Source organism: Triturus cristatus, chromosome 6 (assembly GCF_964204655.1).
Source record: "Triturus cristatus chromosome 6, aTriCri1.1, whole genome shotgun sequence".
NCBI lineage: Eukaryota > Metazoa > Chordata > Amphibia > Caudata > Salamandridae > Triturus > Triturus cristatus.
The window spans coordinates 586,611,205-586,624,547 of NC_140589.1; the positions used below are offsets into that span (position 1 = coordinate 586,611,205).

At 39.3% G+C, this 13,343-nt stretch overlaps 1 protein-coding gene across 1 annotated transcript in view; it reads right to left on the minus strand.

Annotated features, from left to right (window-relative positions):
- Window positions 1–13,343, minus strand: part of ME1 (malic enzyme 1) — a 1,430,669-nt gene that overhangs the window by 1,238,884 nt on the left and 178,442 nt on the right. Inside the window, exon 2 of the mRNA XM_085611027.1 lies at window positions 12,209–12,342. Coding sequence (XP_085467153.1) covers window positions 12,209–12,342 — 134 coding nt within the window. The remainder of the gene's footprint in view (window positions 1–12,208; window positions 12,343–13,343) is intronic.

Consider the following 13,343-nt stretch of genomic DNA (forward strand, 5'->3'; position numbering starts at 1 on the left):
TGCTTGTTTTCTTGAACTGTTATGGCTAGCATTCAGCACAAATCAATATCTCACAAATGAGAGGCAAATGCTAACACATTTGCAATCAACATGGTAGATTTTCCTTACACTCCTGCAATGGGTGAGGTAGATCCTACATGTTCAAAACTCCAATTAACCCTTACCCCACATGTACTCTTACATACATCTCTGCAGTCTTCATGCAGTTGTGGAAGCGTCCATGCAGATCTCTCTTGCAGCTGACAATACACAGTCTCAGGAAACATACTTTTAGCACACAGGCAGTTACTTCTCCTGCAGTCCCATGCTAAGTATTCAGCACTATGTGGTATATCAGATAGCAGTGTGTAATGCTAACACATTCAACGTCACCAAGGCTCATTTCCTTTGCTCTAGTCTAATCACTCACCCAGGTTCCACATGCTCATGGTCTCAAGTAGCTGTTAGGAGATGTGCTCTTTTCTGCCTCTCTGAACTATAAGGAAAATGTGTTAGGCTGTTACAGTAATTATCACTTGCTCTACCACAGTAGGAAATGTGCTTTGAAATTGCCAATGAAATACCGTTTTCTGCCTAGAATCACACCATGAGTCTGTCTGCACACAGGAATTGTTGTCAGAGATTTAATTTGTGTTGCTGTTGTTCTGTAAGACTTGCACTCGTAGGAAAGCGGCAGCTTGTTTTCTTGAACTGTGATGGTTAGCATTCAGCAAAAATCACAATCTCACAAATGAAAGGTAAATGCAAACACATTTGAAATCAACATGGTAGATTTTCCTTCCACTCCTGCAATGGGTGAGGTAGTTCCTATATGTTCAAAACTCCAATTAACCCTTACCATACATGTACTCTTATATACATCTCTGCAGTCTTCATGCAGTTGTGCAAGCGTCCATGCAGATCTCTCTTGCACCTGACAATACACAGTCTCCAGAAACACACTTTTAGCACACAGGCAGTTGCTTCTCCTGCAGTCCCATGCTAAGTATTCAGCACTGTGTGGTATATCAGATAGCAGTGTGTAATGCTAACACATTCAATGTCACCAAGGCTCATTTCCTTTGCTGTAGTCTAATCACTCACCCAGGTTCCACATGCTCATGGTCTCAAGTAGCTGTTAGGACATGTGCTCTTTTCTACCTCTCTCAACTATAAGGAAAATGTGTCAGGCTGTTACAGTAATTATCACTTGCTCTACCACAGTAGTAAATGTGCTTTGAAATTGCCAATGAAATATCGTTTTCTGCCTAGAATCACACCATGAGTCTGTCTGCACACAGGAATTGTTGTCAGTGATTTAATTCGTGTTGCTGTTGTTCTGTAAGACTTGCACTCGTAGGAAAGGTGCAGCTTGTTTTCTTGAACTGTGATGGTTAGCATTCAGCACAAATCACTATCTCACAGATGAAAGGCAAATGCTACCACATTTGAAATCAACATGGTAGATTTTCCGTACACTCCTGCAATGGGTGAGGTAGTTCCTACATGTTCAAAACTCCAATTAACCCTTACCACACATGTACTGTTATATACATCTCTGCAGTCTTCATGCATTGTGCAAGCGTCCATGCAGATCTCTCTTGCACCTGACAATACACAGTCTCCAGAAACACACTTTTAGCACACAGGCAGATGCTTCTCCTGCACTCCCATGCTAAGTATTCAGCACTGTGTGGTATTTCAGATAGCAGTGTGTAACGCTAACACATTCAACATCACCAAGGCTCATTTCCTTTGCTCTAGTCTAATTACTCACCCAGGTTCAACATGCTCATGGTCTCAAGTAGCTGTTAGGACATGTGCTCTTTTCTGCCTCTCTAAACTATAAGGAAAATGTGTCAGGCTGTTACAGTAATTATCACTTACTCTACCACAGTAGTAAATGTGGTTTGAAATTGCCACTTAAATATCGTTTTCTGCCTAGAATCACACCATTAGTCTGTGTCCACACAGGAATTGTTGTCAGAGATTTAATTTGTGTAGCTTTTATTGTGTAAGACTTGCAGTCGTAGGAAAGGGACAGCTCATATGATAGGATTTGAAAAGCTCATAAAAAATATAGTAATATATTTAAATTACATAAAGGTCTTTTCTTTTTAGTTTCTTTCAGGTATTGCTGAACAACACTGAAATAAATTAAAGATGCCTATAAAATCAAGAAAGAGAAAAGAACAGCAACAACATCTATATTTGAAGACAACTGGACACCAAAAATTAGTTGAAGAACCTCATGTTGGAAAAAAGAAAAAGTCTTCTGGTAAGCAGACTAAGGATTTTATAAAAAAATATCCTCAAGCAAAGAAAAATTTTAAAAAATATATCCACTGCAAATAGTGTTTCAAGTAGAAAACAACAAGACAATCGACTAAATAAATGCTAATGTACAATCAGAAGTAAGAAAGAATGACTTAAAAAGAAAAATAGATTTTAAAAACTTTCGTAGAAAAATGTTTCAGAGAAGAGTGATGTTCCATTTGCTAAAGGATGTGAAAAAATATAGGAAGAAAGCCAAATTTTATAAGAAAAAGAAACATATTGAATCAATTGTTGCAAAGGCTTTGGAATTAAAAAGAAAACTATTCATTTTAATTTTGAACAGGATCCATACATTAGATAAATTAGTGAATGTAATGAAGTCAAAAAGCAAAAGAAAAAGAGAAGTGAAAAAAATAAACTTTTGTAAAGTGTTCTTAGGAGAATGGAAGCATAGTTCAAGTACTGAACCATTTTTTAATGAAGAGAGTTATCTTCAAAGAAATAGTTTGCTGCATGCAGTTGACACCAGTGGTCGAGCATATGAAGTTAAAGATGGTTGTGTAATGGAAAAGGAGAAAATGGTTCCAAGTAAGGAGGAAGAAGTGTTAGCTGATGAGGTTATGGGGAGACGTCCTAAAGCCCTAGTGTACACTTGGAATTGTAGTAGTATTTGTACTGTACGACAGGAATCTATTGATAAATTACGTGACTTTCTAAGAGAATATAGTAAAAAAAGTGTTAAACAGAAGATTAAGGTGCTTCAAAGACTAGATCCATGCAGAGTGAGAGAGAACACTGGTTTGCAAGGACATTCTCTGGCTTGTCTTTCTAGAAAAGTTTGTCAAAGTGTTTTTCACCATTTTAGGATGCTGGCAGTTCATCATACTGAAATGAGAACAATTGTGAGAAGATTGTATTTTGCTAAAAGTCCAGCACTAAAGTTAAATGAGTTGAATAGTGCTCTGTTCCGTGGATCTGTATCAGATGTGAAGAAGGTTTGTGAGGATATTGAGTTTTGATACTTTGGTCCAGAGCAAGAAAGTGCAGGAAATGACACAGTTATTGAAGAAAATGTGGAAGAGAATGTAGAACTCACTGTTAGTAAAAATTTTGAAGTTCAAATGACAAAATTTACTATCATCTCTAATGAAAGACCAAATATTTCTTGTATTTGTTGCCGGAGAAGCCATTATAAAACTCAAACAAGGAATGTTGATCTCTATAAAAAAAGTGAAAAAGAAAATAATTATAAGTGGAAGGATTTTGCTACATATTTATTTCTGGAAAATTGTTTTGATTTGGGTGGAGATCAGCGTATTTGTAAATACTATTATAACAAGTTAGAAGAAAATAAAATGCCAGCTAGAGCTGTACATAATAATTTAGAATTGGTTGATATTCCTGCAGAACTTTCTGATTTAAATACGTATGAGTCTATACTCATTCAATGTGTCCATCCGTTTCAGACTATAGTTCGTATGGAGCCCAAAACAGGTAAATTACCTCCTTCAGATTTACAAAGAGGTTTAAAAGGAAGAGTTGTCTATTTGCCATTAGATTTGAAATAAAATATTGAAACAATTGATGCAGATAGTTTGGAAACTGAACCATTAGTTATTCTGGTTAATGGTGTACCTACAAAGAATAAGAAAATTTGGCAGGAGCTGGTAGATGTACGAAAAGTACAAAGAGCAAATTAGGGGACTAATGAATATTGGTACCGACGCCATGGAGAATTGAAATGTATGTTACGGAATTTAGGAACTCCTACATGGTTCCTTACCCTAAACTGTGCTGAGTACGCTTGGGATGATTTACTGGATTTTCTTCGAGAGGCAAATTCAAATATTGAAAACATCCAATACAAGACAGCAGGAGAATTGTGCTCATTGGTACCGGTTAAGGTTTGCAGATATTTCAATCATAGATTTGAGGCTATGATGTCCTTCATCTGCAATAAAAAAAATCCACCTCTTGGAGAAGTTGTGGATTTCTTTTGGAGAAAAGAGTACCAAGCAAGAGGTGCTCCTCATATTCATATGCTGTTGTGGATCAAGGATGCCCCAAAATTTGGAACAGATTCTGATGATGCAGTTTTATCTTTCATTGAAGAATATGCAACATGTGCTATACCTAAAAGCACAGAAGAAAAAAACTTAAAAGAGCAAGTTTTACGTTTTCAAAGTCATCGGTGTGGAAAATACTGTCGACGAAAGTACAAGAGTAAAGATAAATTCTACACAAAAAGTCGATTTGGATTTCCACGACCTGTTCTTTCAAAAGGAAGAGTAAACAGTTTTATGTCAGTTGTGCGACATACTATTACAAGAAAATCGCCTAAAAATACCTACAACCTAAGAAGAAAAGAAGAGTCAAAATATATAAATGACTACAACCCAGTCATTTTATCCATGTGGAATGCTAACATGGATATTCAGTATGTAGCTGATAATTCTATTGCCGTAGCTCGGTATGTCACATCTTACATCACAATATCTGAGAAAACGGAATTGAAAGAAATGTGGGAAGAGATTTCTCACGAGAAGACTGTCAGTAAAAAGCTATACAGTTTCAGTTTAAAGATGTTATCGCATCGAGAAATTGGGTCATACGAATGCTCAGATAGGTTATCATCTGCAAGTCTGTACTCGAAATCCAGAAGAATAATTTGGGTAAGTTTAGGCCTTGCAGGAATGCGAAATCGGGTATTGAAATCTATTCGAGAAATTGAATATTTAGCAGAGTATGAACCAGAAAGTACAGACATTTTAAGAACAAACATGTTGGACACATATTACCCAAAGAGAAGTCATCATCATGAGAACATGTGTCTCTATGAAGTGCTGCAGAACTACATTTTTAAATGGGATACCACAGAAGACATCAACAATGGAAAATTTAAAGTCATTGCTGAGGAAGGATGTTTGGTAAAACAAACAAAAGGAAGTTTGATTAATCACAGAAAGCTGAGTTGCGACACTACTGACAAGAAGGAATTTTACTACTTAGCACTTTTACAGTTGTTTAAACCATGGCGTTCAGAGGATGAATTACTTGGACATTTTCAAAGCTATGAAGATTCCTTTAATGCATGCAAAGATAGCATAGAATGCAGTACTTTCACAACTTATGTACAAATGTTAAATGAAGAAATTGAACAAGAAGCAACAATTGCAGCTGAAGAAGCTAGAGACAGTTCTCAAGACAGTCAAAGTTCTGGGACGCTCAGTCAAGTTCCTCTAGGACAACCAATCGTAGAAAATGAAGCTGCAATAGCCATGACTGAAGTGGAAACAGCTATGAATCAAGCTCAGGAAGACTTAATAAACTTTGGAACAACAATTGAATGATGAACAACAACAAATTTATGAGGAAGTAACAAAACAAATTGATCATGGATTACTACATGAAAATAAAGAGTGCTCATGAACATCATTTGAACCAATCAGAATGTATGTGAGTGGACAAGCTGGAACTGGAAAAAGTTTCTTAATTAAAGTAATTAGAAGCTACCTACAGAAAAAAACTGATTCAACTTTGTCTTGTGTTGTTACTGCTCCAACTGGGTTAGCAGCATATAACATAAAAGGAATTACCCTCCATCGTTTGCTAATGTTACCAGTAGAGCATGAGAACAAAATACAATACCACAAGCTAACAGGAGAAGCATGTTTTGAAGTTTCAAGAGTATTGAAAAAAATGAAAGTTCTCATTATTGATGAGGTAAGTATGGTATCAAACTTAATGCTTGCCTTTGTGCATTTAAGAATGCAGCAAATTCTAAAGACAGACTATGACGCGCTATTTGGAGGAAAACATGTTATAGTTTTTGGGGATCTACTGCAGCTCCCTCCAGTTAAAGGACAACCAGTATTTCATACTCTTACACATGAAGACACGAAAAAGTCGTTAGGAAGTATAGGTAATGTGAATATTTGGACATACTTTGAGTACAAAGAACTCATTACCAATATGCTGCAAGCAAATGATGATGATTATGCAAGTATTCTCAAAGATATCAGAATTGGACTACTCACAGAATGTGGCAGAAAAGCTTTACAGAGTCGATTGCTATGTAATTTGTTTGCAACAGAACAAATAGTTCCAGAGAAAATATACAAGAAAATTGCAGGAAAAAATACTGTAATCTGCTTAATGCCAACACTACATGAATGCTCTATATTCAATCAAGAACTTTTGAAATTGGAAAATTAAGAGATTATAAAACTGGAAGCTGTGGATAAAATACAGCATGAAGGAATAACTATTATATTGACAAGCAAATTAACAACTAAATTGGATTCTCTAGAGAAAAACATATCGAAAACAGCTGGTTTAGAAAAGAATCTTTATGTATGTATGAACTGTCGAGTAATTTTAAGACGTAATTTGGATGTAGAAAAAGGTTTAGTGAATGGAGCTATGGGTAAAGTTGTGGGTTTTGTTAATTACCAGAAAAAAGATGGAATTGAATTTTTAAAAATAAAATTTGATCAGATTGAAGAGGTTAAAGACATTAGTCGTTGTTCAGTTCGTTTCTTGCTTGTGAAAGACATATGTACGTAGGAAGCAGTTTCCGTTTTCTCTAGCATATGCTGTAACTATTCACAAATCTCAAGGATTAACTGTAGAAAGTGCTTTTGTAAACATTGGATCTAGTGTGTTTAAAGAAGGTATGGCATATGTTGCTTTGTCACGCGTGAAACAAATATCTGGTTTATTCATGATAGACTTTGATGAGTCAAAAGTTAGTGCTGATGCAAACTGTGTAAAGGAGTATAATAGATTAAGAAGAAGCTATGCTCCTCATTTAGGTCAGTATCCTGTGTTTGAAAAATGTGTTGTTTGTCGGAAAAGGAGAATTGAGAATATCTGTAATGAGGATGTACAGAAGAGTAAACAAATAGAGACTGATGTGATTGCAAGCAAAAAGAAAAAGGACAATGCTGAAGAGGTTGTTGGTTGTCATTTTGAAAATAGCTCTGGTGTCAACTGCTACGCTAATGTAGTGCTGAATGTTGTATTTTATCTTGAAAGTTTGAAAGAGCAGATAATACTAAATCATGAAAAAAGATTCTGTTCTCTGCTGAGTTTCCTTTATGAGAAGCTGAGTAAAGATAAAACGCAGCACGGCGCAGCAAAATTACTTGCTGAACCGTGCTGCATTAGTTTGTTATAAATCTGCCCCTCTGTTTCTACCACTCCTCCTCTCTCCATCACTCATTTTCCATCTATGTTAATTTTTTAACCTTCTCTGTCATTCTCCTTCCCTCACCTTCCCTAACTGTCACTGATGTCATGAGTGATGTCACTGACCATGTCATGAGTGATGTAATATGTGACGTCATCAGCAGTGGATTGCGGGCGCGCAAGTTATAGTTAGCTGAACTAACTATAACGGGGGAATTTCATTGGTTTTTTACGAGTAAAATGTCCAGCTAACTATAACATGTGTGAAACCTATGGTTTTTTCAGTGAATATATATATATATATATCAGTTCTTCTTTTCGGCTTCCCTGCCATCTTTTAGAGAGATGTCTTTTTTATGTACTTATGAACATTTTGTATCAGTTTTACAACATAGTTGCTATGTGCATACATTATGCGATTGCTTGTATTTTGCACCATTATTGCGTATTTTGCACTATTACATTTTTGCACTATGAATGTATATTTTGCACTTCAATGCTACTACAAATTGCACTAGAACCTGCGTATGTGCACAACTAGCATTTGCACTTTAGAACTAGTTCGTTTATGTCATGTTTTGTACATCTCCTAAAACTCAAGATGGCAAGAGAAAGATACAATTCAAAGTCAATATTATGGATTCTTGTTTTAAAATCTATGGTGTAATGATTGCAAGTATATTTGTATACTTTGTATAGATCCCACTTACCATGTATATATTTTTTCTATGTCTATTATCACAAGCATCACAAGGTCATAGAGTGCTTAGTATATAAGGGAAATAATAATGGCAGTTACTTTATGTGATCAAGGCCACCTTGTGGCAGAAACGCGTAATGGCGTGCTGTGTGGGTGCTGACATTCATTAAAATCCTTCGAAGCACGACTTGGCGTACGTGTGCTTTCTTCCTCACCGTCAGGAAGTGGGAGAACGCGTTTGGTGTTCATATATATATATATGTATATCTATATAAATATAATAATTATATATATATATACATCCCAATGTTATATTAATATATATAATATATATTTTACTAATAAAATACGTACTATCCAGTCAGCGTTGCAAGGAACCCAGATCATCTTGAGCAAAGGTTCAGAGGTCGATGGCCTTTCCAACCCCTGGTTATGCCCACCAGCTATGCATATGGATTCTGTGGGCCCTACCCTGCACTGTTTTCCCTCTTTAGAGCCTCAGGCCTCGCTTGACCTTTTGTCTAGCCTGAAATCTGGCTCTCCTCTGGACCCTTGTCCCGCCAAGTGTCTTGCGACCCTGGCACCTGCCCTTAATCCGATCATCAACCCTCTCATTAATGCATCTTTGAAGTCGGGCAAAGTCCCCTCCTCCTGGAAACAGGCCTTAGTTCTTCCCCTCATTAAAAAACCAAATGCAGATGCTAAACTGCATTCTAATTATAGGCCAATCTCGCTGCTTCCTGCCCTGGCCAAGATCACTGAAAAGTGTGTTCATACCACCCTTACCAACTTTGTAGAGGGCAACTCCCTTTTACATCAGTCACAGTCTGGATTTAGATCTAACCTGAGCACCGAGACCGCTCTTCTTGAGGTTACTGAGATTGTGAAGGAGACCCTCGATAGGGGTGGAAAGGCCCTGCTTATCATGCTTGATTTGTCGGCGGCCTTCGACACCGTCCCCCACGACCTCCTCCTAATTAGACTCTGGGAGATTGGGCTGCGGGGTACGGTGTTCGCATGGTTTCAGTCTTTTTTGGCTGATCGGACACAAACGATCTGGGCTCCCCCTTTCTCCGCCCGGATGCCGCAGCTTAAGGTAGGGGTCCCGCAGGGCTCCATACTGAGTCCTTCCCTCTTTAATATCTTCCTTACACCTCTTGCGGCACGGGTGGAGGAGCTAGGGGCCCAGATCATATCCTATGCGGATGACACACAGCTCCTGTTCACTTGTGACAGGGGCTGTGACTTCGATGGAGCAGCCATTCGGAAGTGTTTGGAGTTTGTGTTTGACTGGTTTGGGAAAAATGGCCTCAAATGCAACTCCGACAAATCCGAGATATTGTTCTTTGGCTGTCCTGCAGACCCACGTTGGAAGCTATGGTGGCCTTCGGCCATGTCTCCCCCTGCCAGCGATTCGGTCACAGCGAAGAACCTGGGTATGATGGTCGATAACACTCTTTCCTTTAAAACCCAGGTTGCTGGCTTGACTGGGAAGTGCTTTGCCATCTTAAGGATGTTGCGCAAGTTTCTGCCCTATTTATCTTTGGAGCATAAGAAAATTACGGTGCAAGCATTAATTGGCTCGCGCCTAGACTACGCCAACATCCTTTACTTAGGTCTTCCTGAGTATCTGCTGACTCGTCTGCAGATAGTTCAAAATTCTGCAGCCAGGGCAATCTTCGGTTTAACTAGAAGATCTAGGGCCAGCAATCTCCTTGTCTCTCTGCATTGGTTGCCGATTCGTAAGTGTATCTTCTTCAAGACCCTAACTACAGCTTTTAGGGCGCTTCATAATTTCGGCGCTGAATATCTGCAGAGAAGGGTCAATTTCTATCTTCCATCTAGACCTCTGAGATCTGCTACCCAGGCCAAGGCTATCGTTCCAACAGTGAAGCGTGCTCGCTGTGGAGGTCGCTCCTTTAGTTACCTTGCACCCCGCCTCTGGAACACATTGCCCTTGACGTTGCGGGTGTGCACCAATCTCTCGGTTTTTAGGAAAGGACTTAAAACCTATCTGTTTGCTTTGTAAAGCTGTTATGGCTAATTCTGGTTATGTTTTCTGTTATGGCTGTTTGTTTGCTGCTGGTATTTGGTGTGATGATCTTTAGCGCCGGGACGCTCTTTGGAGCAGCTGAGCGCTCTACAAAACAAACAGTAACATAACATAACATAACATAACATATATATATTTGACATAATAAAATATTTTTATATAGAAATAGAATAGATCTTTTTTCCTCTTGTAAGTAGTAAATGAAGTAAATGGACATAAATACTGTCTTATGCATTTAAGTTTGGACCTTTTTACAGCAATGCATGCCCTAGATGTGGCACAGTAGATGCAGGTGTCCACCACATGGTCTTGTCCTGCCGCAAAATATTGGCCTTTTGGGCAGTCGTCACGTTCCACCTTGAAGAAGCTAGCACATGGTTGGAATAATTTACTAGTCCTCAAGAGCTGCCTACTGGGACAATTCCAGGACCCCAAAAGGGGAAACATGAGAAACCGCTTAATCAACATGGCCATCGCAATAATGAAGAGGGACACAGCTACCAATTGGATATCACTCAGATGTCTCTGCATACAGCAATTGAAAGTCCTAGTGAAATATTGTGAATAGATAAAAAATAGACTCCTTCTTGCACCAGAACTGCATGGGACTGGGAAAACATGAACATACTCAGAGCTGGGAAGACTACCTTACATCCTTCTGAAACTCCATTAGCGATGGGGGGTGACACTGGCCCCAATACAACCCGAGCAGCAGCAAAGCAGAGCCCAAACTGGGTAAGCCCCTAGATGGCCGGATGCTATTGAATCTTCTCCTAGTACTTGACTCCTGGTTAAATTTTTAATGCCCACCATGCAGAATGGGAGTGACTGAAACTGTTGCTAAACTTTTTGCCTCGTATGGGATGCATGTCACACCAAGCACCGAGTTCAAACTGCCCCCTTACCCCTTTTTTATCTACTCTAGCTATTTTCGCTAATGCACTATACTGATGATGTTTTTACCACCGACCCTGCCACTCCAAGGGGCATATTATCAAGCCAGGCGATAAAATTATCGCCGCTTTAGCGGCAGAAAAATGCCGCTAAAACGGCGATAATGGGCTTGATAATATGCTCTATGAAATTCCAATTGAAGCCCATGTTAGATGTGAAGGACATCTAACATGGACTTCAATTGGAATTCCATAGAGCATATCATCAAGGCCATTATCGCCGTTTTAGCGGCAGTTTTCTGTCGCTAAAGCGGCGATAATTTTATCGCCTGTCTTGATAATATGCCCCCAAGTGATTCCCCAACAGCTACCAACGTTAGAACGTAAGACTTAAATGTTCTATTCTTGTTGGGGGACTCTCCCTAATAACAATATGTTCTTTACTGATGTATGTTTATACTTAAAACACAATAAAACCAAATTTTAAAAAGTAAGGAACACTAAAGTGATACCCTTGTCTTTAATTCCCAGTCCCATCTTATCTTTCTTTTCTTATGTATTACCCCTCCTGTGACACAAAACTCTTTATAACATAAAAGCAATCCACTCGGTTAAAAGTGAATACTTTCCTTCTCTTAAATGGTAAGTTTAAAGGCAGGAGCACATTCTTGCCTCTGTATTACAATTATACCATATTTAATTTTTCTTTAGTATTTTGTTTCCGAATTGGAAATGACCAATTACTTGAAAATCACGTTAGTAACAATGATATTAACAAAGTCAACAATTATAACATATCCTTAGCACTGCAGAGTACCGGTAAACACCATCGATGTTTCAGGACCATTTACAACTTGACAACATCAGTAAATGCTCCTGCCAGGTAGGCAACTCATGATTTCCAGAGATAATATTTCTGAGATAATTATACATGCAATGGATCTTGTTGGAATGTCTGCATATGAGTTTGTCATACTGAAAACCTGTTTTGGAGTAGGCTTTGAGAACCCTAAGTAAGTAGTCACAATTCCAGAAGAATGAATAATATCACAATTGTTGATATACTGCATTATATATAAAAGCACCATCAGCATATGATGTTTAAATTTTGTTTACCTGTCAAGATCTGAATTCTGCAACTCAAAGTTCCTAAGCACTCTCATGACCTGAACATCTTGGCTCAAGAAGCAAGGAGGCAGCAGTCCATGAATGCCAAGCTGGAGCCTTTCTTCCAGGGAAAATGCCATACCCTGTGAGAGAAGAGTCATTATGAGCAACATACTTAAACCATTGTCATACATGTAGGCAGATGTTACATTTGACATTTAAGGAATACAAATAATTATATTTAGTTTGCAGAATATTTGATCACATTATTAAAGTGTAAACAGTTGCTTTTTAAGAATACTTAACTTTCATTGATTAATTCAAAAACTGTGCCAACAGTTCCAATGAAATCATTTTATGGACGCTTGTTCAGTAACTGAGACCTACAATCCACTTACCCGCCGTGAGGGGAACGGCTCGCAGAAGGGCTGCTGGGCTGTGCTTTTGCTTTTGAGGAGTAACATCGCCGTGAGGGAAACGGCCCGAGTAAACTCCATTTCCCAGCACTCCACACTGCAGCGCATGCTGATGACGACGCTACTCAGCGCCGGATTGCCATAAATTTGAGCGGGCGCTCACGCCGCGCGGGACGCTTGTTCAGTAACTGAGACCTACAATCCACTTACCCGCCGTGAGGGGAACGGCTCGCAGAAGGGCTGCTGGGCTGTGCTTTTGCTTTTGAGGAGTAACATCGCCGTGAGGGAAACGGCCCGAGTAAACTCCATTTCCCAGCACTCCACACTGCAGCGCATGCTGATGACGACGCTACTCAGCGCCGGATTGCCATAAATTTGAGCGGGCGCTCACGCAGCGCGGGACGCTTGTTCAGTAACTGAGACCTACAATCCACTTACCCGCCGTGAGGGGAACGGCTCGCAGAAGGGCTGCTGGGCTGTGCTTTTGCTTTTGAGGAGTAACATCGCCCTGAGGGAAACGGCCCGAGTAAACTCCATTTCCCAGCACTCCACACTGCAGCGCATGCTGATGACGACGCTACTCAGCGCCGGATTGCCATAAATTTGAGCGGGCGCTCACGTAGCGCGGGACGCTTGTTCAGTAACTGAGACCTACAATCCACTTACCCGCCGTGAGGGGAACGGCTCGCAGAAGGGCTGCTGGGCTGTGCTTTTGCTTTTGAGGAGTA